General features: G+C 50.0%; 1 protein-coding gene across 1 annotated transcript; it reads left to right on the plus strand.

The window, feature by feature from the left end:
- CD101 (CD101 molecule) lies at positions 1-25,008 on the plus strand. Its single transcript, XM_026093334.2, has 9 exons — positions 1-96; positions 1,368-1,745; positions 2,745-3,161; positions 7,388-7,774; positions 8,528-8,908; positions 10,338-10,742; positions 16,030-16,437; positions 17,314-17,709; positions 19,868-25,008. Exons 1-9 carry the CDS (start codon positions 51-53, stop codon positions 20,062-20,064), a joined length of 3,015 nt encoding a protein of 1,004 aa, XP_025949119.1. The 5' UTR covers positions 1-50; the 3' UTR covers positions 20,065-25,008.
- Positions 25,009-25,520: the final 512 nt, after the last annotated feature.

Below are 25,520 nucleotides of genomic sequence, written 5' to 3' on the forward strand. Positions count from 1 at the left end.
GAAGTTTTCTGCCATCTCTCCAGGAGAGGACCCAAGTGGAGCTGTTTCCCATGGGGCTGGTGCAGTGCTTGGGGGCTGCTCTTGTCCTTGTCCTGGGTGAGTGCCCTGTACTGCAGTGGGGCAGGTGAGGGGGGAGCAAAGCATGTGGGACTGGAGGGAGTTCTTCGCTGGATCATATGTTGCAGCCTGTCTTCCTGGGCTTTGTCAACGCTGCTTTGCTCTTGTCTGAAGTGTGTTCCTGAAGTGGGTGGCCGGGGTATTTCCAGGCTGGGTGGCTTTGAGGGGTGCCTCACCTGGGCCGTGGGGTAAGGATGATTCTCCCCAGAGCCCGGCACTGCTTTGGCTCTGAGGCCGTGGCAAGAGGTCAAGTGGCACGTTCTCCTTTTGTCGCTATGATTTCATGCTGAAGCGAGAGTCTGGTCCCTGACTGAGTGTCAGTGAGGGGATGTGCGGGCCCCAGTTGTGTGACCACTGCCTGCTGGGGGGTGCAAAGGGGATTTCTTTGCCCCCTCCTGTGGGACAGGGCTCCTGAGGCTTCTTAATTTGTGCCATCAGCCCCTGCATTCCCTGACTTGGGCTTTGCTGTTGATTTTTGGCTCAGTGCCTATGTGCCCATGGGTATGTTTGCTCAGTGTGTGTGTTGGGAAGCAGCATGAAGCTGAGTGTCACCTCTGGGTGCTCCCTGGAGAGGGGAGAAGGGTGGCACATGGCGTCCTCTAATTCCCTAGTCTCTCCTACCAAAACTACCTGCAGATAGAAGAGAAGGGAGCCTGGCATGCCTCTGAGTGCTCCCTGGCTCCAGAGGAGCTCTCACTGCCCCGACTCCTGCATCCCATTCCCAGCACAAGTCTGACCTGCCCATGGAGCCATCTCTTGTGCCCAGCCTGCCATTCCCTTTGCTGTCTAATGTGCCCTGACCCAGCTGCTGGGATACTTGGCTTCAGCACTATATCCTGGGCTCTGGCACCTGCTCCCTTCCCTCCCCAGCCTGTGCAGGCTCCAAGTGCTTGGCTCTCTTCATCTTTCCTGGTTGCTGCTTCCCTGGAACAGTTGGCTGGGAGATACTCTCCAGCCATGATCGGGCTTGGCAGCCCTGTAGCTGTGATGCTCTGGCCTCTGTTGTGTGAGCCAGTACACTGGGATCTGAGAAAGTCTGGAAGCCTGTTGTTACATGATTTGTCCCTATAATTGTACTGAGTGCCAAAGTCCTTGGGGCTTCATGCTTCAGAATAGTAATCATGCAGACTAATTCTTTATGTATTACATTGCAGTCCCATGCACACCCAGACCTGCTGCTGTTCTGAGTGTACACTCCTGAAATACCATATACGTCTATAAACACACTTGTGATGACCATTTGCTGACAGGTTTGAGCAGCAGCCAACGAGTGGTGACCATTCAAAGGGGGCCGCTTTACCGAGTGAGGGGCTCCCACATCACCCTGTGGTGCCGGGTGAGCGGCTACCAGGGGCCGGCGGAGCAGAACTTCCAGTGGTCCATCTACCTGCCGTCAGCCCCCGAGCGTGAGGTGCAGATCATCAGCACCGCCGACCCCTCCTTCCCCTACGCCATCTACACCCAGCGCGTACGCAGCCGGGAGATCTACGTGGAGCGGCTGCAGGGCGACGCTGCCCGGCTGCACATCACTGAGCTGCAGGACCACGATGCCGGCGAGTATGAGTGCCACACACCCACCACCGATGAGAGGTACTTTGGGAGCTACAGTGCCAAGACGAACCTCTCGGGTAGGTCTCAAAGAAGAAGCTAGCTGCCTGTTGGGCAGCTGCTGGGCCATGGTGACTTGAGTTTTGCATTTTCCTTACTGATGCTCTCAGGGTGCAAAATCCCCGGGGCAGACATGCTATTCCATGTACAGTGACAACAGAGAGCATGCGTATATAAAGCATGTAGGGACAGAGATGAGTTTTCTGCTGTCTCCTGCTTTGTGCTGCAGAGAGCGCAGATGGGGACAGGAGGTCACTCTGCTTCTCTGGCAGAAGGATGGCTGGTGAAAAGAGTGAATAATAAGGATGGTAGGCAGAAATTTTTTTTGTCCTGTCCCTGCTGTAGGATTGCTAGCCTACACATGGGGGTGGGGGGAAGGAAGCTTGTACTGCCCCAGGGCCTGACTTTAACCTCAGCTCCTGATGCAGCCACAGCATTTCACAGCCAACTACTTGGGATGGTAGAAGCTTTTAGGCTGTGGGCATTAACTGGCAGTGTCCTTTCTGGTCAGGGATATGGGATGTGACCTAACTGGGATGCCCACAGAAACAGTAGGAGGGAACAGCTCTGGCAGAGCACTGGGAGAGGGCACACAGCTGAATGAAGAAGCAAAGGAAAAGGCCCTGTTATAAGGCCTCTGGTCTACATAGTAGTACAGCAGTTTCAGAGGTCTAAGTGCTTTGTGTTCATCCCTGTTTTCTCCTTTATCCTTTAGTATTGTGTCAGCCTGCACTGAGGGACAGAAAAGGGCTGGATGTTAATCTCTTTGCAGTTGCTTAATACTGCTCATAGCATGACTGAAGAAAGCACTACAGAAAGATTTGCAGTGCTTTCTTTCCTACTGAGATTTTTAAGCACCTCACACTTTGGCGTAATCTGATTGAGGCCTTGTCAATTAGCTGTGGAAGAGATTTGTGCTACCTTGTCAGATCCATGTGGGCTTGGCTCTGGTTTCACAGTGACCAGCAAATCATTTCTTCCAGTGATCAGCTGCTCTCTGTTTCTCCCCTTTTGCTCAGTGATCACAGACACACTCTCAGTTTCCATGGGGCCCCAGATTCTCACCCGTGCTGAAGGGGACTCAGTAGAGCTCACCTGTGAGGTGTCGAAGTCCACCAGCCAGCACACACATCTCTCTGTTGGCTGGTACCATCTTCAGGGAGCAGGAGACAGCCATACTGAGGAGATCCTTACCCTGTCCAAGGATTTTGTCTTGAGGCCAGGGGCCTCTTACACGCAGAGATTTCTGATGGGGGATGTGCGGCTGGACAAGGTTGGGAACACCACGTACAAGCTCTCCATTAGGGGAGTGAAGCCATCTGATCAAGGCCAGCTATACTGTGAGGCAGCTGAGTGGATTGAGGATGCTGATGAGACATGGAAGGACATCTCCCGGAAGCAAACGGAGAAGGCATCACTGACAGTCACAAGCCTAGGTAAGGCCCTTGCAGACTTGCACTTCAGCTGCAATTCGCTTGTACACTGAAGCTGGTGTAACAGCAGCATTTGGTGGCCTTTAGCAGTCATGAGACTTGGTGTATCGTGAGAGCCTCTCTGCTCCCACATACTTGAACCAAAGCCAGCAGGCTGAAGCTCCAAGGCAAACAGCATTTGAGCATCAGAGAAAACAAACTGTTCTTTTTCTCCTCTTGGTACAAGTCTGCGTCCCATGGGTTAGAGGATTTCCAGCTCCCGAGGCATATGCAGAAGTCAGGGGTCCCCAGGCAGCACTAACCCAGTGTCCAGCTCTCTGGCTTCAGGGCAGAGCAATGCCCAGGGAGGGCTTAGCACTGGTGACTGTTATGGTATGTGTGGTTTTTATCTTGTTAAAAACCAATGAATGAAAAACTTAAATTTGTGCTTCACCATAATGTGCTTGGGGTTGAGCCAGTCAATGCAATGCATTATTTTTTTCTTTTTTTCCCCTCATGAGGTAGGACTGTGAGAGCTTGCAAACCCAGAGCCCACAGGGCAAGTGGGCTGTGCTGCTGCTCAGCTTGCAGGGTGAGGGGAGGGAGGTGGGGATGGCTCTTGGGGTCCCTGGGAGGTGTTGTCCCCTCCAAATATGTAGTAACTATGCAGTAGCTGAGCGGCAGGCATGGGTTACCCAGGGGCCGCAGCTAGCATACCTGCTCCTGCTCTGGCCCTGCAGGATTGCCAACAGATACCCTCAGCTCTCGCGGAGAGCAGTGTTGCCCGTCTCTGCCGCAGCCGTGCGCTCACATTGGCAAGAGACACTGGCTGCATGGGCAGACCCTGCAGCATGGCTTCAGCTGCATCAACTAGACACTGAGAGGGGCAGACTGGGTGTGAGGCTGCGGCAGCCCAAGATGTGGGATGCACAGTGGCTGGTGCTTCTCGCTTCAGAGGCTTGCGCAGTTCAACCCCTTTCGGGCCAGCCAGCGCTGACTTTTTTTGATGCTGATGGCAGCCGTGTAACATTGCAGACCTAAACTGAGGTGTTAAGAGAGAGAACAGAGTGTGCCTGCAGCAAGCTGGCTCCTTGGCAATGTTAAGTTTAAGTATGCAGAAAAGCAAGTTGTTAGACTGCCTTGAGGGTCTCACAGCCTCCAAGACTGAAGTATACTGCAGTCAGCTGCCCACTGCAGTGCATTAGCTAGGGGCACTGAGGGGCAAGCAGGTGCACTGAGTGTGTTGCATGGCTCACTAGTGTCTGCTGGAGGTGGCTTGTCTGTCCAAGTTGTCATGAGTCTGTTGGGCTCCAGAGCAACCAGTATTGCCGCTTATTAGACCATTCTCCTCTCTCCTAGCTTTTCGTATGTGTCTGTGATGGGACTGTGCTTTGAAGTGGGTGCACCAAACTTCTAGCTTATGTTCTAGGAAAATGTAGAATTAATTATTTAGAAAGAGGAGACTTAGACCTGCTACTATGGGTAAGACAGATTAGAATAGAAAAGTCTGAAAACCAGTCTCTTGCCACTGCTGCCTGTCCTCCCTGACTCCACTCTTTACTCCTGGACATCTCCTTTTTCCTCTGTCTCACTCTGCCAGCAGCCTCCCGCAGCTCCCGGCTTCCACACACTTGGCATCATCTTGTCTGGGGCTGTTGGGAAACCTTCTTTCTCTCTGTTGCTTTGAGATGTTTACTATACCATGTGTTTGCCCCCTGCTCCTCTAAGTGTCCTGCCAGCTTTCCCTCCTGCTGCAAGCCCTTTGTTTGCTGCAGTTCCTCACCCTGTGCTTCATCGAGGTGCCTGTGGTTAGCTGTGCTCAGAGGAAAGGAAAGTCTTTCTTTCTCACCAAAATTTCACCTTGCCTAGTATGCAGCAGCCAAGACAAAGCTGCTGTCTAGTCAAAGGCCTTTAACAGAAAGAACACAGTGTTGTGCAGTAAAATGAGCAAGTCTTTCCCAGGGGATTATAAAAGGGACTTAGAGGCTGACACGAGCATTGCCCTCATGGGTACTGGCATTGTGCGGAGAATGTAGGGCTTCACGCAAACCGCGGAGTGGCATGCAGGAAGGCAGCAAGAGTGGAGGAGGCTTTGGAGGCTGCAGGGTGGCGAGTTCAGGGCAGGGGGGCCCAGGTCTCTGTGGGGCCTGGGGGGTGGCAGTGCAGGAAAAACAAGAGAGAAACCCTTTAGTTAAATGGCGTAGTTGGGTGTGAGGAGGCTAATGGAGAGGGCTGCGGGGTAGCTACCTTGGCAAGGTGGCCTGAGTGCAGAGGTGAGAGTGGGGTGGTGGAGGAGCCTGCAGAGCAAGTGCAGTGAGGGGAGCAAGTGTTGCATGCGAGGGCATTGAGTCAGGGCAGGAAACCAAAGAAACAGATGAACAAGCAGCACGTGGCATGGGGGCAAGACACTGGGAGCAAGTTCTGTCTCCCCCTGTCAGAGCCTGGTCCCCGAAAGCTGGCTAGTTGGCCAAGTTTTATTCCCCTTATGATGCACTGTTCGGAGCAATGGCTTTCCAAGCCTGCTGCTGTCTGATAAGCAGTTGTAGTCAGTGTGCTGTCCTGCATTCACTTGTTTAAGAGAGTTCAACGTGACTGGTAGTATGTGGCTTCAGGTACCAGTGCCATGCAATCATTTAGAAACAGAGAAACCCTGTGAGAGTTTAATGTTTGCACAGTAGTAGCCGTTAAGGGTGGAAGTGTGGCAATGGCTGTAAAAAAGCACCCAGATGGTTGTATTAGACCAGCTGATATTGGGGGTGGTGGTGGTGGGATTGGCTGGAGGCATGTAAGCCCTCAGTTGCTTCTGCAGGGCAGCAGGCTTGCTCCAGAGCTGTGTGGGAGAGCTGGGGCCTTGAGGCCAAGCGCCCCATCAGTGCGAGACTGGGCCACTGCTCTGACTGTGGTCATGTGCTTTAACGGTTTCTATAAACTCTCTGGCAAATATTTGGGAATGCCAAACATATCTGCAGTGACTGGGATTCCTGTTCATGAATTGTTTATGAACCAATGTTTAAAATAACAGGGTAATTTGTTTTCAATAAATTATTTGAGTCCTCCTAGCAGCAGTCTGGGAGCTGTTCTATCTTACCTTAAAACCGTAGCATATAGCCTTGTCCCTCCTGCTAGACATGGGAGGTACGCCAGCGATCCAAGGAGATGAAGCAGCATGATGCAGGGTGCGTGACACCGGCTGCCCAGGGAGCAAGGGCTTTGTCCTAGCTTCTGCTTGTGCACAGCGTCACTACTTGGTGGGAGCGCTGTGCAGGGTTTCAGAGTGCCCCAGCAGGTCTCTGCCTTCAGCCATGCTCCAGTTCTGAGAACTGTTGCAGGAGCCTCAGCTGGGCCAACACAAGCAACCAAGGGATATTAGTGGCCAAGGCTCTGGATGCCCCACGAGGGAGGTGGATCATATCATAGGACTCAAAGACATCTTTGTTTCAGATGCAGCTGACTGCCCAAGAAGGTTCACCAAGATAAATATTATTTTATGCTCCACCTGGTGCTATCCTCTTTGCTGGGCACCTGCAGTTGGTAGATATTAGGAATAGGATGCAGGCTTGGATGATCTTCAGCTCTTCTTATTTCCTTCTAAAACCTAGGTATCCCATGACAATTCTTGAAATTTCTGCTTATCTTAGGGATTAATCCAAAACTTGTCGAAGCTGGAGAGCCATCCATCTTATCCATCCCAGAGTAGCCAGTGACATTTGTGGCATGGGAGAACCAGCTTTGCCAGATTCAGACAAGGAACTTGAATGCAAGCTACTGCATGCCACTTCCCATCACAGACAGCTGAATGAAAATGACCACTGAATTACAAAGACCCTTGGTAGCTCTTTCTGGTTTAAGAGATATTTGTTAGGTGAAGCAGAACAGCTCCAGGCGACAAGGCAGTGGAACTTTCCCCGATACCTTTCTATCAGGGCAGACCACGGTTTGGACGCCTGAGCTGAGCCAGGGTGGCTGTAGCTTGACGCCGTCCTAGTGGGTGCTCTGGTCCCTGGGCCATTAGCTGTCCTGACAGGGCTGAGCCTTGGCTTCGTGGTTGCACTGGTGCTTCATCTGCTTGTGACCAGCAGTTAGAGCCTGGAGCTGACTAGCTTCTCTCAGTGGTGAAAATTTCCCATTTAGAACACTTTTCTAATGGAAGACTCCCTTTCATCTCCCTCTGCGTGTCCACTGGAGCTGCCAGGTGAAAGGGGAGTCTAAGCAGGGCCACCAACACCAACTTTGCTTCTGTTTGTCCATAGGTGAAGATATCCACGTGACCATTGTTGCTGCTGAAAGCTCCCTTTCTGAAGGTGACACCTTGCAGCTAAATTGCTGTGTGGGTGCCCAGGACAGCCGCAACAGGCAATTCCAGGTGATTTGGCTCCTCAACAGCACTGAAGTGGCCAGGGTTGATCCAAGTGGAGTGCTGATTTGGAAGGAGGAATATGAGGAGAGAGCCAGGCTGGGGCAGCTCCAAGCTTTCAAGCAAAGCAACACAGTTTATGTCCTCACTGTATATGAGGTGGGGCTGATGGACAAAGGTGTGTACAGCTGTTTGATTTCAGAGGTGGAGAAGGCTTCTGGAGACTTTCAGAGCATCCAGACCAAGCTGTCATCTGGCTTCCGAGTCGATGTGAAGCCAATAGGTTAGTAAATCTACTTGGCTCTTCTAGGCAAAACCTGTGGTGATCCCTGACTGGGGAATGCTTCAGCTCTGGCCTCATCTTGGCAGGCACCTGTCCACAGTGCAACTGCTGTTTGCAGCAGAGGGCAAACGTGCCATAATTTTCAGCAGGTAACAATGAGAAAAACATTTGCTCTGGTAAACATTAACATGATGGGTGCAGCAACTCTCAACAAAGTGTAAACCTTTAGTTCAGTCTCTCTGCTACAAGTTTTGGGGCAAATAGAGTTCTGGGGATACTGGGTCCTCCTATGTCTTTGGCACAGAAAACTGTGAGCAGCCCCTGCTGCTTCTCTTGAGGATCTCAGGGTAACAGATTCTGCTAAGGAAGAGGGATCATTGTCATCACTAGCAGGGTGGTGTCTCTATTTTTGGGGGGTGACTTTTGAGAAACCACTCTAACAAAGCTGCAGAGGAGATTCTTGGTTTCCTTGTCACAGCTAGACTATGATTTTGATGTGGCAGGTGGTGGGAAAAGCAAAATCTGCCTGGTGGGACTCTATACTTCTTAAATGTTCCTTGACATATCAATGTCCCAGGAAAGCCATTAAAAAGAAAAGCTCTCAAAGGTTATAAGAATAGGTTGAAAATTTCAGACAATTCATTTCAGTTCCCAGTGCCAAGTTTTATCTAGTCTCTCTGTTTAATGTAACAATATCTCTGGCTTTCTCTGACCAAAAAACGTCCCCTCCAACACGGTACCTGTTGTTTGCAGAAAGCAGCATGCACCTGTCCATGTCCACCAGCACAGCACAGATAGTGGCAGGAGATGCTTTGATCTTCCTTTGTGAGGTGCAAGGAACAACCAACCCTCTGTCTGTGCGGTGGTGGCACCTGCAGCAACATCAGGGCCCACCAACTCTTGTGGCCACCATGGAGCAAGATGGCTCGCTGACCCTGGGCAGTGCCTACCGGGACCGTGGTGCACAGGGGAGTATCAGGCTGGAGAAAGCAGGCTCCAGCGCTTTCACTCTGGTGATCTCCAACACGTCGGCCCCAAGCGATGGCGGGTCTTACAGGTGTGAAGTGGTGGAGTGGTCCCGAGGCAAGAGCTGGATGCAGGCAGAGGAAACCACGGTGACTGTCAGCCCTCTTGGTAAGTTGGGCCACCACCTTTTGGTGGCTTTCAAGCTGGATGCATGTGCAGTGGGAGGCAAAGCAGTATGCTGGCGGGAACCCAAGGCTAGGAATGAAGTCTGCATGCTGACCTCCACTGCTGTTGTGAGGTGACCTGATGCCAGTCGCTTGCCACTGAAGTGCCTCAGTTTCCTCACTTATAACAGGGGGTCCAAGTCCTTCAAAGGATTTTTCAGAGAGAGAAATGGGAGGTAACTGCTAAAATGCCTGGAGATTCAGAAGGCAGTGATTTGCTTAGCAGTTCTTTCTAACTGATCCTTTAATTCCAAATGCAAAATATCTGTTCCATCAGCATAATTGCTTATGGTAATTAAGCTCAACAAAAGCACTTGCTGGATTGCATTGTGGCCTTTGTCAGTGATGCATCCAATTGCTTCTCCCGCATCCTTTCTGAGCACTGATCTGCTAAATTCCCAGGCATGCAGAGCCCATGTCTTGTCTTGTCTTTTGATTGCTAGAATGGATGCATTTATGGAGAGACAGGTTTGGTTGTAACTTAATTTTTTTTTTCCTGTCATTATTTCTGTGATGAGCGCCTAGACCACTGGCTGGGCAATGGTAGTTCTGCTTTTTCAAAAAGTGAAAACAATAAACAAACAGCACAATAGAACAGGGAGAGGGAGGAGGTGAATGGCAGGCAGCACTGCGATCCCGTACCCGAAATGGCACATTACTGCTTTGGGAGAGGCACAAGGCAATCCCCACTTGGTGCTATGAGGTGTGACTGGAAGACTGGTGTAGCATTGTGAGCCTGGAAAGGGGGGTACCCAGAGCTGTGTAGGGTCCTGGGGTGGAGGAACAGGGCATGGGGCAGGACAGGACTGGGCAATGTCGCTAAAGCTGTGGGGATGGACAAGGTGTGGGTCTTGACCTGGAAAAGCAGGGTGCGTCGCAGGCCTGGGTTTCGGCAGAGAGGGCCTGTGGCTCAGGCTGCAATAGTAGGATGCAGGCTGGAAGAAAGAAGCATTGGCAAAACAGAGCGGGGGGTAGGACTGGGATCTGGCTGGCATCAGACTGATGAGATTTGCACAATGCAAAATAAGGCAGAGTGCTGCTGGTTGTTGGTTTGGGCATGCACTGACACGGCAGGGAAAAGTCTGCCTTGGGTTGGCACTGTGAGCGCAGGAGAGGGGCAAGGCATGGGCATGGGCTTTGCATCAAGCTTTTCTCCTGTAGCGAAGCTAATGCTATTCACCTGTCAGCATCAAGAGCACCGAGTTCAGCCAGAAAATTAAGGTGAGGCTGGATGGCAGTAGGGAGCCTGCAAGGTGGCTGAGGGAGCAGGAGAAGGTGCCATGTGGGCAGAGGTGGCAGCAAGGTGATGTAACATGCAGTTACTGGCTGGGCTTTGGGAGCCCAGCGCCAGTGATTCTTTTCCTCTTGAGCAGATCTTGGTTTGCGTGCCGTGCTGATAAGCCGAACTGCCACCGTCAAGTATACTCAGAGTTTTGAACTCTTCTGCCAGCTGAGTGCCAGCTATGCCCTTGAGGAGGTGCCAGTGTCTGTGATATGGCAGTTCCAGCCCAGCCGACCCACAGGAGACTATCACGAGCTGGTCAGAGTCCTTCCTGGAGGCACCGTGGCATGGGGGACGGCCCAGCCACACTTCCCGAAGAAAACCCAGTTGACAAAGGCTGCCTTTTCCTCCAGGCTGCTGATCCACAGTGCCACAGCAGATGATGAGGGCACCTACAGATGTGAGGTGGGGGTCTGGAGCAGAAGCTCCTTGCCGCAGGGAGAGCCGGCCGCTGCTGTGACGTCCAATGCTGTGGGGATAAAGGTTACTCTGCCAGGTAAGTGGCACTATGTGTGTTTCCTCAGCAGTGGTGTCTTGTTACGTGATTTGTCCAAACCCATCAAAAATAACAAGGGCCTACAGGGACCGCTGAGGGCTGGGATGCCCCGGTGGGGTTGCCTCCCGGGCCACATGAAGCAGTGCTATTCCTCCTGCCTCTTCCTCAGCACCCACAGCTCTTAACAGTGCTCCCAGAGGCAAGTTTGGGGTTAGTGAGTGGTGATGCTTATTTATTTGCAGATTAGGCCCAGCATATATGGATCAATCTTACTATTAGGCTTTTAAGTTGCACCTCTGGGAGGAAGATGTTCCCCAGAAGGCCAACTTCCTTCTTGGCTGTGGGCCCAAGGAGCCCAGCTGAGCACCAGGGAGGGTGGTGAGAGGTGTCTGCTATGGTGCCGGTCTTCTGGAGAGCCATGGGACAGCTCTGCTGCCCCAGAGTGGGTGCCAGGAGGCCGGTTTCCTCCACTCAGTTCCCTGAGCTCTCCTGGGTGTACTGAGGTGTTCAGCTGCTCTTCCCAGCCAAGCCCATTGGCAGGGGAGCACAGCCTGCAGAACGCACCCGTGCCTTTCTTCGGGCCTGGGAGCTGGGTCCGACCTGCAGCGGGTTATTTCCTCTGCCAGCAGTGGCTGTGTGTGGAGGTATTGCCCTTGGGGGAAGAGGCTTAGCCGCACAGCAAGGAGTTGCATGCGCAGTTGCCCTTTTATGGCCATGGCTAAAGGCAAGGTCTGTGCCTCCTGAGCGCCTGCCAGTATCTCGCAGGGAGCCACAGGCTCATTCCTCTTACTGAAGAAGGATGCTGTAAATAAACTATTTTCCTTGAGCTGACTGCTCCCCTCATGCATGCCTGCTCTGCACCACCCCAGGCAGCAGAGCTATGGCAGTTTGCCCTGCTTGTGACTGGAGCTACTGGAGGAGTTAAAGGAATGGCCCAGGCCAAAACCTCTGAGCCTGTGGAAGCAGACACAAGAATATGGGGATTTTTTTCCTCATATCTGTTCTGTCAGCAAAGGAAAGTTCTTGCTCTTTTTTTTTTTCCTTGCATTAAGTGCTCTTTCCTCTAATCTTTGGCTTTTAGAGATCACAACCCAGTGAACTGAAATTATTCACTTTCCATGTTTTTTTAGCTGATGGGTTTGCTGTAGCATAACCTTAAATGTTTCCTTCCCTATTTGGGCTTGTTTCCATGGTGCTCTCCCTCCTGCTCCGTTGCGGTTGTTTTTCCTGCCCCTGTAGAGCTGGGTACTGAGGCACCCTGCTTTACACCTGAATTACAGCCAGCTGGGTGTGAGGGGAGGCTGTGGAGGAGTGATGCAGGCAGGAGGCTGGGGTGACAATAAACAGCAGATTGGGCACACGTTTAATGTAAATGGCAGTAAGAAAAGCAAGCATAATTGTAGATTGTCTATGGAGACCAGACAGTAGTAGCAGAGCAGGAAGATATTAGGACGTTTGGCTCCAAATATATTGCAACCATTACTGGATATTGCAAGAGTGTAAAGACACTGGGAACTGTGAAGGGAACAATACATGTAGCAGGAGGATAGCTGCTAGCTGTAAGTACTATTACTCTAAGAAAGGCAACATAAGCCAGTGAAGGATATTTAGGAAGGCACAGCGCAAGTCTGGGAAGGAAGCCTGTGCTAGAGGCAATGGGACGAGGCTAAGTTGTAGAAAATCAAGCTGCAAATTATGAAAATCACCATTTGGTTTCCTAGCGTATAGTATCTCATGGCTGGAGCCCACAGAGATACTCAAGTTCTTGACTTTTGCTTAGGCAGTTGATTTCCCACTCGGTGTTGGTAGGTGCTTTAGGCGTTGAAATGCCACTGTGGATCTGGCCTAGAGCTTCAGATGGGAGGGACGTGCATCAAAGGGGGAGAAGGAGCACAAATCCTTCCCATCTCCAACTGCTCAAGTAATTCAGCATCCGACCCTTGGTGGGGCCGATAATTAGTGCCCTGGGCAGCCAGACGGAGATCTAGCCATAATGCACTTCGCTGCCCTCTCCCGGAGGTGATGCTCCCACCAGACTGCTCATGGTGGGCTCCCTCTGGCTCCAGAGCAATCTGCCAGAGGCATTGTGCAAGCCATTCCCCAGCACGCCGGCTGGCTGTGCATGGGTTGCTGGAAGCCACCGCGTCCTTTCACTCTTGGAAAGCATGCTGTCAGCAGGCAGCGTTCAAAGCTAGGCAGGCGACGAGAGATTCGGCTTAGTTAATTAAATTGAAATTGAAAGAGAAAACAGAAGCACATCTTTATATGCCAAAGGGAAAGGGAGGCAGCTGGTCTGCCCTTTTCGGTGATTGATCTTTAGCAGTAGTGATATGAGTGACAGGAGACTTTGAGCTGAAATAAAGGGGCTTTGTAGCAAATGCTCTGCTTCCTCTTGAGGTGATCTTTTCAGAGAATGTAACAGCAATTTTTCCCATCAAAATCGAGTACTCTTAACAGTGGCTACCGTGTCTCTTCTCTGAGCTATAGCAGTTTTTGTTTCTCTGGAGTATTTTCTGCCTCAGTGGATGTCAGGTTGGGCCCTTCTCCCTTGAGGGCCCTCTCCAGGTGATTTGCTCTCTCCTGTGCTGGCAGCCTGTCTGGGTTTGAGGACAGGGCCTGGGTGTTGTGTGTCCATCTCTGGTCCTGGCAGCACTTCATGGGGGAGTTCACTTGGAGGGAGATGCACTTATTGGTCTAGCCTGGCCAAATATCTGTTTTTTCTGGGCCTGTCTGAGGTTCAAATCAAGCTTAGGTGATAGCTGTTGTCTTAGTCCTTGTTAGGGTTTAAATTCTGTAAATCAAACTAGTGAGTTAAAGTATCTCTTTAATCGTCTTCCGGTTTTGTTGTCCTGGCCTCCCTTGAGACTCACCCCTGCTGGCGTGGCTACTCTCCCCTTTGTGGGGTGGTGCCTTCAGGATTAACTGGATGGAGAAGAGGCTCCCCCAGATGCAGGTCTTCCCTGCACTTTAGATCACACCAAGCTGTTAACATTAGTGTGGTTGCTTTTGAAAGACCTACTGTCTTCCCTGGGTCCTGCCTGCTCCTCCTCAGTGGCCTTGAAAACAGGAGCAAAGTCTCCAGTTAAAGTATCTGGGAGTACTTTTACTTTCCCTCTTGCAGAGTTCACTTTCGGGTCCCTGGTGAAACTCCTGGACTTCAGGTGGTTTGATACTCCTGCTATATCTAGCAGCTAAAGTTAAGAACCAAATTCTTTGGTTTTTTTCTAATGTGATCAGTTCATCTGTCCCACTTGGCAGATTTCTGCTTCCTAACAGTTGGCTCTGGGCTGGATGCACTTTTGAGTATTGAAGATGGAAGATGTCAATTCATGTCCAGTCTCTAAGTGTGCTCAAGCCTGCTTTGTTGGCGGTGTGTACATGTCTGAGTTTGAACAGCTTCCTAGTAGCATGGCTCCCTTCATGTCTCTTCTGCTTCTTGCCCCTGCCTGTTCATCCAGAGCAGTGCAATGTGCACTGTGAAATGCAAGGCAGCACTTTGTGGATCCCTCAGGAACAGCCGCCTCCTTGTGACTCTCACTGCCAAAGTCCTCACCTTTGTGAGCAGATATCGGGTCTCAGGGATGTGCAAGTGCCACTGTGGAGGAGACTGTTTACCCTTTGGTGAAAATATGACTAATGGTTGCAGTCTGGAGAGAACAGGAGGAAGAGCAGCAGTGTGCAAAGAGAAAATGGTGCAGGTGGAAGTGAACAAGGAGATGGTGCTGGCACATTTGAAAGGGAAGCAGATGGGGTATTTTGTATTGATTGGACTTGAGAGGCAGTGATGGCTTCTGAAGTGGATTGCAGACTCTGTTTTGGATGGGTACCTCTGGGTACCTGTGACCAAGAGGTCCTAGAAAAAGTACTTACCTGTGACAAGTAAGAGATGGGAGCTCCCTGGGACATGGGCAGGAGTGCTGGGGAAGTCCAGGGGAGAAGGGAGGAAAGATGAGGCTTGGGATGAGCTATGAAAGATCATACTGGAGAAGGAAACATTTTGGGGGTTCTGAGAAGAAATGCTTCAAGGCTGGGGGAAATGCGAGGGCTTTCCCTTCTCATGTACCTGCTTCCCTATTAGCCTCTGTGAGAGAATCCATGTCAATCTCCCTTCCCACACGATCTCCCCATGACCCGCCATAGTCGCGTCCCCCAGCAAGGAGCCGTGGGGGAAAACTACTGAGTGTGTGGCTCAGGACAGGAGGAGAAACCTTCTGCATGGGCAGAAGGATCATTCCCTTCAGCATGTCCTTTACCCTACCCTCAAACAACACCTGAGATCAAAGCAGGTAGGATCTCATCCTAGACTCCCCTGCATTGCTGCTTTCAGCTACTGAGCAGATATACAAGGAAAATCCAGGAATGAAAATTCAACCTGTGGCCCCTTCAGACCCTGAAGGGTGTCTTGTGCCGAGTAATTTCTGTATATTCTTGCGTAGATACCTGTGTATACTCTGGCTGCATCTGACAAAAATAGTGTCTTAGCGTGAAGGCAAGAAGAGGCCTGAGGGGAAAACATGGGCATTGAGAGGCCTTTCTAAGAGACTGATTTGCAGTCTTTCCATTGCTTAAGAAGAAGCAATAACACTAGCTCCAGGTGACATGCAGCAGGAGCTGTGCCCCGCAAACAAGAAGCAGTGGCTGTGCTCACAGGGACTGCCGCTGCACTGTTCAGGGGAGAGGGATGCCGAGCTGCAAGAAGGACAGGGAGTTTTCCTTTGAGCTATTTAGTGCTTAATTGAACAATTACCAGGTATAATCACAAAGGACATTCAGAAACACATTATATGGCTTCCAGTTAATAACCAAGCAAACAGATGAGACAGTAACTGTTAGCGAAACCCACACAGACTCTTTAGTCTCCCTGAGATAAAAGACACTTATTGTTCACTGTCTCCAAAGCCGTGGGCTGGTTTTGTCACTTATGTGCGAGTCTAGTGATAAAAACAGCAGGAGACTGACATGTTCGCTTCAGATATAGGCTTTGCCTCCAAGCTTCAACAGGGAGTCTGCCTTAAATCTCCCATCCACGCCTTGTGATCCCTCAGACAGCTTCCTCTGCTATTCCCCTGCCCAGTAGCACCCAGTGATTCCCATCCAAAGCTCAAATAAGGCTATGTGAATTTGTTCCTTCTCCTTTTCCCCCAGCCCTTCTGTTCTTGCTAATGGGCCTTTGTCCTCTGAGCGTCCGCTTTCGGCAGGCCTCTCAGGCCGGTCATATCCTTTTTCCTGCTAGTGTTCCTGTATTGGTAGCTACAGCTTTAATGACTATTTTATTTCTCCCTTTCAGAAAGCAAGCTTCAGGTTGCTACCGAAGAGAGCTCTGTGGAGATTGCTGGCAATGCCGATGCAACCATTGAATGCAGAATCTTGTTTGCCCAGAAAACTGTTCAGCTGGCCGTGACCTGGTACTTCCTACCACCTCCTCCGGCAGATGCAACCCCGTTGCAAATTGTAAGGGCCAACTACAGCAACATACTGGAATACGGGGCTGAGTTCAGCTCTTTGACACACAGGTCCAGATTCCAGAGCCAGAGGGTCTCCAGCAACGTCTTCTGGCTGCAGATTTTGTCTGCCAACCATGGAGACCAGGGCAGCTATTATTGTGTGATAGAAGAGTGGCTCTGGCTGGTAGATGGCTGGTACAAACTTGGAGAGGGGCAATCAGGAAGGACCACGCTGGAATTTAAGCTCTCAGGTAAACGGGTGGTGTTCTCTTGTATAGGTGCCACAGGAGGAGGTTGGATCTACTTACTATGGGACCCCTGCCCAGCCGCTTCTCCCAAGCTGATGGACCTTTAGAAAAGCAGACACTCCTGTGTGGATATGAGATTTAGGGATTTTTTGACTCATGACATTGCTCCATGGAGGCAGGAGTTGCCAGTACCCCTCAAAGGGAAATAAGGTTTTAAGAGGATTTACCACATCCTCCCAGATCAGTCAAGCTGGTATTTTTGTTTCCAGCAGCAGTCTAATGCTTTGTAACAAAGTGAATCAGGGCCTTTTCTCTCAAGCACATGGTGTGCTTGATCACTTGTGCAGTGCAGTGAATAGAGAAGAAGCCCTTTCCTGTCACTCCTGAGCATCCTGAAGCAAGATAATAAGTTATTTATCCTAGTGCATCTAGGCATTGAGAACAAGGCTGAATGCTCAGCTGCTCTCATCTTGTGTGCTGCACTGCTAGGGTGCATGGTGAGACTCCCTGGCTCGGTACTTCCAGGCTGCCATGCTCTCTGCCTGACTTGACGTGTAGGTTGCAACCCTAAATAAACTGAATCAGAGAGTTACAGCTTTCTAAATAGCTTTTGGTCCAAGGGATGCCCTGTCACTTATTTGGAGGGGGGGAAGAAGCATTACAACAGAAGGTGGTGAACAGGGGACAGAGATAGTGGGATAAATGTGTCTTACAGGAGCAAGGGGGCCTGTGGACATATTTCAGAGGCTTTTCCAACAGGCCACCCAAATCCTCCATGCTTTGCTCTGGAAGGTTTCCATCAGGCTATGGGTGTAGGAGGGAGCATTTCTATAGCAGTGCAACACAGTGACAGCTCTTTCTGCTTGCCTCCACTTTCAGAGAGCAAACTGGACATGGAAAAGACTAACTGCAGCATCTCGGTGAGGAAGGGCACCGAGGTGACGGTGGGCTGCCTGTTGCGGGGGGCACACTCGCCTGCCTCCCGTGTCTCTGCCATCTGGTTCCACGGGAAGGATCACTCCAGTGTGAAGTCTCTGCTGCACCTCCACCGCGATGGCACGGTGGATTACATTCAGGAGAGCCTGGCAGGCAGGCTGCACCTCCGCCGCCCTGCTGCTGGTGACTTCAGCCTGACACTGCAAAGTGTGGAGGAAGGTGATGCTGGGGTCTATTATTGCCAGGTGCAGGAGTGGCAGCAGGACAGCAAGGGGGAGGCCTGGGCTCTGCAAGCATCGGCGCTCTCGGGGTACACGAGGCTCACTACACTTCCGCCAGGTAATGCCTTGCTGCGCTGCGTATGAGGGCATCCCTCAACCTTGCTGGTGCTTTTTGGAGGGATAATGGTAGTGCTCTGCTGGAGGTGCCGGCTGCAATAGCAAGGGTGCAGCCAGGCCAGGGTCAGGGGGGACTTGCTAAGCAAGGCGAAAAACAGGAGCTGGGCACTGTGAATGTTGGAGGTGGCTGTTGGATGAGGCATCGAGAGTGCTGGCTGAGCAAGCCAGAGGAGTCCATTGGCTTCAAAGGGAGCACTCTTGCGTCATGCAGCACATTGCTGGGTTGAGTGCTCTTGGCAGGATCAGGCACACACAGCTGCTCTCAGCTGTGCCACTTGGGATAGAATACTAGCTGTTTGGGGGGGAAAATGTTGGGTGTGCTTTTTCTGGCCTGTCCATCTCCAGTGAGGTATCAAAGAACAGCCTCTGTCCTCCTGGGGTGAGTTGGATTGTGTGCCAGGTGCAAAAATAGAGATGGGCTCTATACAGAGATTTAAATAAGTAAAAGCAAAGGTCTCAGTTGGACATGCACAGTGTTTCTAGGGAGGCAACTGACAGGCAAGGAATACTCTTTTGTTGATTCTTTGGGGAAATAGGAGGCTTGGATGACCCATGTGGAGAAAAATTACGAACTGTGAAAACAATCATGTTGCGCCTAGTTGAGGTGAAGGTGCCGTTCCTTTCATCCTGTAGCACAGGAGCTGCCATGCATGAAGCCAGCCTGAGTGCTTACATGTGGTTATACAACAGCTACCGTGCTGGCTGATGCTCAGGGGACTCCGTGGTGCCCTCCTGTGGGCCTGCTCCTGGCATGGGTGTGCATGGAGTCATGCACAGTGTATGACTGCACTTAGAGCAGGGCTTATCTGGATATACCTGCATAATGAAGGGTTCATTGTACTTCATCCTTGTGCTGTTATGTTCATTTTGTTGTCCATCATGGCTCCTTGTAGCACTCCAATTTCTCTTTCGCCAGCTCCCTCTGCTTCTTGTTAACCATTGCTGGCTGAAATAACTGTTGGTAAAATTGCTCAGTAACTGCTAGAAAATTCTCCTCAAATTTTGTATATGTGTGTTTGCCAAATGGTTTTCTTGGCTTTCACAAACCCAAGAGATTAGCTGGTTTTTTTCTTGCTGTTCTTTGTTTCTCCAGTGATGAAGGTATCTTGAAAATGCCTCTCTAGCTCAGACTTCAGTGTTTTGGAGAGGAAGCTGTCCTGGGGGGACACAGCTAAGGTTATACCTGTAACCAGGAGTAACTTCAGTTGTAATCCCTTATGCTGCTGTTAGGACACTTCCCTATTACTCTGTCTAGTGCAGATGTGTTCGTTTAATTGAGACTTCTGCCTGTTTTCCTATGGAAGAATAAGCACTGCTTCCATTTTCATGGACAGGATCCTTTGGTGTCTGGGTTGTGCATCAAGTGAGGAGACTTTAATGGCCAGGAATAATGGGTGGTTGAGAGGAGCCCAGGACAAAAATGGGGACTCTAAATGAGGGCTCTTCAGCTAGCAGCCAGCTGACCAAATCCAGTCTATTGGACTAGCCAAATCAGCAGTCCAGGCTGCCTCCACCTCAGCCAGGGAGCTGTTTTGCAGGAGGTGCTAGGGAGAGGGATGAGGCCAGCTGCTGCCTAATGCAGCACAGCTGAAATGGGGCAGTGGTGCAGCAGGACAAGGAAGAGATGGGTGTTTGTAGGGGACAGAGACCACGTTGGTCTTGTTTCCTTTGCTTTCCTCTGACCCCTCCCTGCTCTGGTACAGCCTGTGACAACAACCTTCTACCTCACCCCACTATAGCTGGTGTCAGTCGGGGAGCAGGGCGTGAAGGGAACATTGCTTTTCCTTATGGTGCCTGGTCTGGAATGAATTAGCTGAGGAACTGTGCTGTCTCTATTAGGATGCTTCAGCTGACAGTGAGCTGCAGGCCCCATCTGACCTCTCAAAACAAGAGGCGGAGGCCAATTACCTTGTTTCTCTCCCCCTTCTCCTCAGGCAGCCTTAAAAATGGTATTTGAATTGTTCAGAATCAGTGATATTTAAGAATGGGGAATGAACTATAAGAATCTATCCTATAGAAAGAGAAGGAGATGTAAAGTCAAATTAGCTTGAGCTTCACTTGCTTTTTTTTCTTGTTTGTGTTTTTTTTTCCTCCTACAGAGTCAACTGTTTTGTCCAGGATCTGCTCATCTCCACCACTGCTGAACTTCATCCTATATTTACCTTTGGTTCTCATCCTTCTCCTGCCCATTGCTGGCTTCTACTGGTACCTCAAATTCAGGAAGGTCAGAAAGGATAACATCAAAGACGACCAGCTGGTAGAATTGCAAAGGACCGAAGATGTCAAGCAAACTTAGCTGATCTATACTCAAAAATGTAACTTAGAGGAGTGGAGTTGGACTGTGTGAGGGGGACTGAATGCTTTCAGTGGGGCTTTGTATTGTTTTTCAGCTTAGCAAACAGGATCTTCATAATGGGTGTTTCTGTCTCTCAGGTTAGACACCCACCCATCTGACACCCTGTTCATTGTTGTACATGTGAGATCCTTGCAATAGTTATACACATCTCCCCACAGTCCCAGTGTGAAAGGAAGTGGTGATGTTCTCTTACAGGTATAAGAGAATAATGGCTGCCTTTGAGCTGGGGCATGAAAGTATGGAATTGTTGCTTGTTTTGGGAGACTTGACAAAGCATGAGCAGCGAGCAGACTAAAAACTAGTGGCAGAGCTGGAAATTGACCATTGCTGTCCTGCTTAAGGCATTGCGCTTGCCTTTGTGCATCCCTTGTTGGTGCCAGTGAAGCTTCCAGATCCTGGTCTCTTCTAGTTCTGGAAAAGCCAAAGAGTGTCTTCTCCAAAAGAGAGAGAGTCTTCATTACGAACCTGCCACAAAAAGGCGTAGCCTGAGCAAGTCTACCTGGGTCTGAAGAAAGTCTGTGTCAGGAACACCACAGCTATCCACCAAAGAGAAACTCTGTTGACCTAGCAAGGGCTCTACATGTAGTCTAGGTCCAACACCAACCCATCTTGGAGGCAGCCATATAACTGGGTGAGAGTATAAAGTCTTCACAGCTCCTTCCTTTGCTGTGACTGCTGCAGGAGAAGGCGGCATCCAGCCCCTCATGACTTTGCTATCTGTGGGTCAGTGAGCTGTACAGTTGGGACCTGCAGAGCTTGTACAACCTCTGGGTTGTACTATGTAATATATTGGCTGCAAGCAGGACTGCCTTTGTCTGTAAAGGGTTATATGCGTAATGTAGTAGTTGAGTAAACTGGGGGCACTTCTCAAATTGAGCTTAGCTGCTGCAGAGCTGGTACCAAGCCCTTGACCGCCTGGAGAGCAGTTCTGGCAGCCTCCTGGGTTTGTCTTACGGTCCTGCAGTATGGAAAGGGTGTAAAATCCCAAGGGTTCTCACCTGCCTATAGAGGAGGACCTACTTGTCTGTGTGCTGGACAGGTAGTGAATCCCCACGCTCTCCTTCCTGGAAAGGTGCCTTCCTAAATGTGTGCCTCTTACGCTAGCTGCAATACCATGTGTATCCTTGTTCCCTGCTGTGGCTGGGTCAGGGGGAAAGACAGGATCAACAGGCTCTTACTGCTATCGTATTCAGACTATGCCCTAGAAATTCAGTATTAGAAGCCAGTAAGGCATTTCTGTCTCAGGTATCTCTTACTCCTGGTAAAATTGTGTATGTTTGTGAGGCAGTTGTTTGTGTTTGTGGGGCAGTTCCTTTATGGTCTGGGATCCAGCCCACACTCATCAGCAAACTGCTGTTTTGTTGGTGCTGGGCCACATTTCCAAGGAGCTGTAAAGTTAGAATTCAGGGTGTCGTTTGGAGCAGCGACCTGAGGCAGAAGCAACTGTGTGTAAATCATGGCAGATGTCTATCAAACAAATTCTTTGATCAGAGGGAGGGAGGGATGGAGACACCACAGCCTCTATAGATGACCTCTTCAAGTTCTTCACTTTCCTTACAATTAGAAAGGCTTCCTATCCTGGATCCCAAGGAATTGGAGGACAGTTCACTCCCTTTCTCCTTAAAAAGCACTTTTTGCATAAGTTTGAAGACTACTGCTCTTGTTTCCCTGCTCAGCCACCTTCTCTGTACTGACTGGCTCTAGCTCACTCAGCCTTTTCCTGCAGGCTGTTTTTTCTGGACCTCTTGTAGCTTTTTCTTAGCTCTCCTGACCCAGCCATGCCTTCCCTGGTGTGAGTGCTCAGCACTGCATGTGGAGTGCTGGCTGTGGCTTTGCAGAAAGCTTTTTTTCTTTCCCTGACCTTGTGGGTTACATTCCCATTTACGCATCCCAGTAGGATGTTTGCCTTTCGGTGTGTGTGTGACAGTGGGAGGCTGTTTGTGCTTGGCTTGCAATCCACAGGCTCCTCTCCTGCAGATTTGCTGTCTAGCAAGTTGTTTCTCCGCTATGTGTTCAGGTTGTTGATTTTCCTATCTAATTGTAGCACATTTTACATGGGTCTGTTGAACAGCCTTCTACACTAGTTGGCTAAGGATCCCCCTGTCTGTTTTTCTCATCGCTTCTTGATGACACTTTAACTCCTGGACCAATTTCAGCTTGTTTTAATGGAGAAGTAGATGTTCCTTGGACATTAAGGTCCTACAAGTTTCATGAAAAATTGATAGCTGGATGAAGGAGAGAGCCCAGGCTAGTGGTCCCACCAAGGAAAGGCTGCAATTCGAGTGTGGTAGTTATGTCTGCTGTCCTGGACAGCCCTGAGCCAGCCAGACATTTGCTGCCTGGGGCCCAGCTCATGATTGGGGAATATAAGAAGGAGATGTAGGTATGCTAGTGGTTAGAAAGTAGAAACTGTTTTTGACCATAAGCCAAGAATAATTATTCTCTGCACAGAGTTTATCTACCAGTATTGTGCTCTCCCTCTGAACTTTCATCTGGATTGTTTTCTTATCTTGCTCACAGAAGTGCCTCAGGAGCCTACTTCAGAAGCCTAAATCAAGACTTGCTAAAGTCAAGTTTGTATGATGTCTATTGTTTATCCCTTCCCACAAGGCCTGCTACCTTGTTGCAGAGGAGAATTAGATTGGTTTGACATGGTTTTGACAAAAAAAAAAAAAAAAAAAAAAAAGGAGGCTATTTCTGTTTTTCTTGCTTTCTTCTAGGTAATTGCAAGTACTTTCTTTGTCCCCATGTGTCTCTGAGAACTGCAGTAAAGCAGATGTGGGCGTTTAGTTTCCCATTTCTTTTTAAAAAGAGTTTGTGCTTTTCTTGTCACTTGGTGTCTCACGCCTCCTCAGGTGCTACCACAGCTAACCACCAGCAAGGCAGATGGCTTGACAGCCTGCTCTTTCAGTGCCTCGGGACAAATCTCATTGGGACCAGTCTTTTTCTGAAAAATTTAGCTCATTTAAGCCCTTGCCATTAGTAAGGGAGTGTTGGGGTGGCAGCATGGGGGAGCCCCGCTGCAGCAGTTACTTGGACAGGGCAGCTGCTGTAAGCAGCATGAGCCCCGGGTGTGATAGTGCTGGGCTTGGGGCATCCCTAACTCTGCCCCCTCAGCCCTCCATTGCCAGTCTGTGGAGGAGTCTCTGCTGGCATCAGATATTTGTGTAAAAAGTTGTAGATGCTACAGATTTAGGAGATGGTGCATCTGGTGGATCAGGGGAAGAAGGCGGGCAGAAAGAGGGGAGGGCTCTCGAAAAGTGGGATGCTTTCTTCTTTTCCTTTTCTGCTCTGTTTTTGCTCAGCTAGCCAGAGGCCTACCTAAGTAGCAAGTTTCCATTCATGCAGGTTGAGAGGTTTCAGTTTAAGCTCATAAAGCGTGCCTGGAGCTTTGATGAAAGGGTCTGACAGAGGAATGTGTGTGTTTTTTCACTGGCACCCCTCCCCCCCCCCCTTTTTTCTCTTTCCCTCTGGCTTTGCTGGGTTGCAGTCAAACCTTTCAGCTATAATTTTTAAGATGCATTTTTTCCAGCAGTGAACTTGGAAAGAGTTTTAACTTATCACAGCAAAAGCTGCAAAACAGTCCTATTTTTAAAGAGAACATTTCACTTGGCTGAGGTAAATACATGAGAAGGAGAGAGAGAGAGAGAGAGTGTGTGTGTGTGTGTGTGTGTGTGTGTGTGTGTGTGTGTGTGTGTTGGGTCAGGAGGAGGGTGCTGATTTTGCTCCCAGGGCTCTTGGCCACCTTTATCCTTCCCCATCACCACCTTTTTCCAAGTCCAGGCTCTGATGTAAATTAGAGCAGCTGATAAAATATACAGTTAGCTGTAATAGCCCCAAGAGGAATAATAGTGCAAAAGCCTAGGCCCTGCAACACAGCAGTGCTCCTGTTGCATCACCTCCCCCAGATATCCCCTTGCCACAGGAATTTCCTGCATTAGGGGCAGCATGTGGTGGGAAGACCCAGAGTCCTTCTGGTCCTTTTCAATACTTTGAAGAAGCATAAAGGAGCTACATGGCAATGCAGATTGGGTCCAAGAGGAATTAATCAGCTGCAAAGTGCTTGCAAGCAGCTATAGAAATATCAGAGCTGTGTTGTGCTGGAAACTTTGCGTCTGGGAGGTTGCTTGTTGCTGTGCTGTCAGGGATCAATATGGAGCTTTCTCCAGTCAGGGAGTCCTCGTTTCTCAAACGGGTCTGAAGTGAAGTTGTGGAAATCATAGTGCAAGGGGAGAGAACCACTTTCTCTCAAACAAGGCAATGCAAACCTGCAGCTTGGCAGACTTTCCCCATTCAAAACATAGATGATGTGAGGGCAGGCCAGTGGGGAATAAAACCATTGCATTGCCTGCCTGGAAGGTTTCTATGACACATGCCTTTGGGCAGGAGCAAGGCCAGTGTTTAACGCCTGCATGTGCAGCTCATGCAGCACGCAATGGCACAAATGGTCACAGAGGGATGAATGACTCTAAGCTGAATGTGGGTGCACTGAGGACCTTTTGCTGTGAGACTACTCTAGCCCTTGAGGGGTGAGGAGTTAGTGGCTGCAAGAACAATGGGAAGCACCTTGCAAGCAAGAAGATGCTTCAAATCCTCTTGCAGCTATTGGCTGGGGATTTGCTGCCCGGCCCTGCTCCCTGGCAGCAGAGGCCATTGCAGCAGCATGGTTTCTTGGTATTGCCAGGGGAAGGTTAGTGTGGAAGGTTTCCAGGCTTTCAAGAACTACTTGCAAACAAATGACTTGCAGTTCTCCTGGCATGTCCCCCTCTCCAGCAACATCTTTATTCCTTCCTATTAACTCTGAGTTGGTTCTGAAATTTGACATTTAGTTTTTTTTCCTGTGATAAAATATTTAAAAACTACAAATAAAAGATGCAGTTTTGATATGTGTTTTGGTCTCACTTACTGCCGTTTTGCATTCCAGCTGTGTTTTCTGCAACACCTGCTTGTTTCATGTGTCCTTCAGCTTTGGTCTTTGGAGTCTATAACAAGGAAGAATCTCTCCCGAGACCCTCAACCTTCCTTAACTGCTAAGAAACTGCTATATGTGCCTATAGCTGTTTTTTTGCCCCATCTCCTCCAATTCTCTTCCTCCTCCCTCTTTTCTTCCAGCAGGTGATATGGGATTAAGGTCCTGTTGCACATGGCAGGAAAAGGCATTCCTTGCTCTAGAGTGCTTACTTTCCAAGGCAGGACCAGTACGAACAGTGGGGCTCGTGGAGGGGATGGATGTGGGGATGGTAATGCAGTATCTGGCTTGTTTTGTAACCACAGCAAGCAGGAGGTACCAGCCCAGTGTCTTTTCAGCTGGCTGGACCCTCCAGCAAAGAGGTTGGCTGTGGTGCTGTGAGACTGACGAGATTAATGGCCCACTGCCTGCTTGGGTATTTGGGGGG

The sequence above is a fragment of the Dromaius novaehollandiae genome, chromosome 1 (assembly GCF_036370855.1).
Source record: "Dromaius novaehollandiae isolate bDroNov1 chromosome 1, bDroNov1.hap1, whole genome shotgun sequence".
Classification (NCBI taxonomy): domain Eukaryota; kingdom Metazoa; phylum Chordata; class Aves; order Casuariiformes; family Dromaiidae; genus Dromaius; species Dromaius novaehollandiae.

Excerpts from the sequence above, each read along its gene's own strand:
- CD101 (XM_026093334.2), top strand. The coding sequence starts at position 51 with ATGGGGCTGGTGCAGTGCTTGGGGGCTGCTCTTGTCCTTGTCCTGG. Across the intron at positions 3,162-7,387 it reads ACTGACAGTCACAAGCCTAG|GTGAAGATATCCACGTGACC; the intron begins GTAAGGCCCTTG and ends GTTTGTCCATAG. Across the intron at positions 16,438-17,313 it reads GCTGGAATTTAAGCTCTCAG|AGAGCAAACTGGACATGGAA; the intron begins GTAAACGGGTGG and ends CTCCACTTTCAG.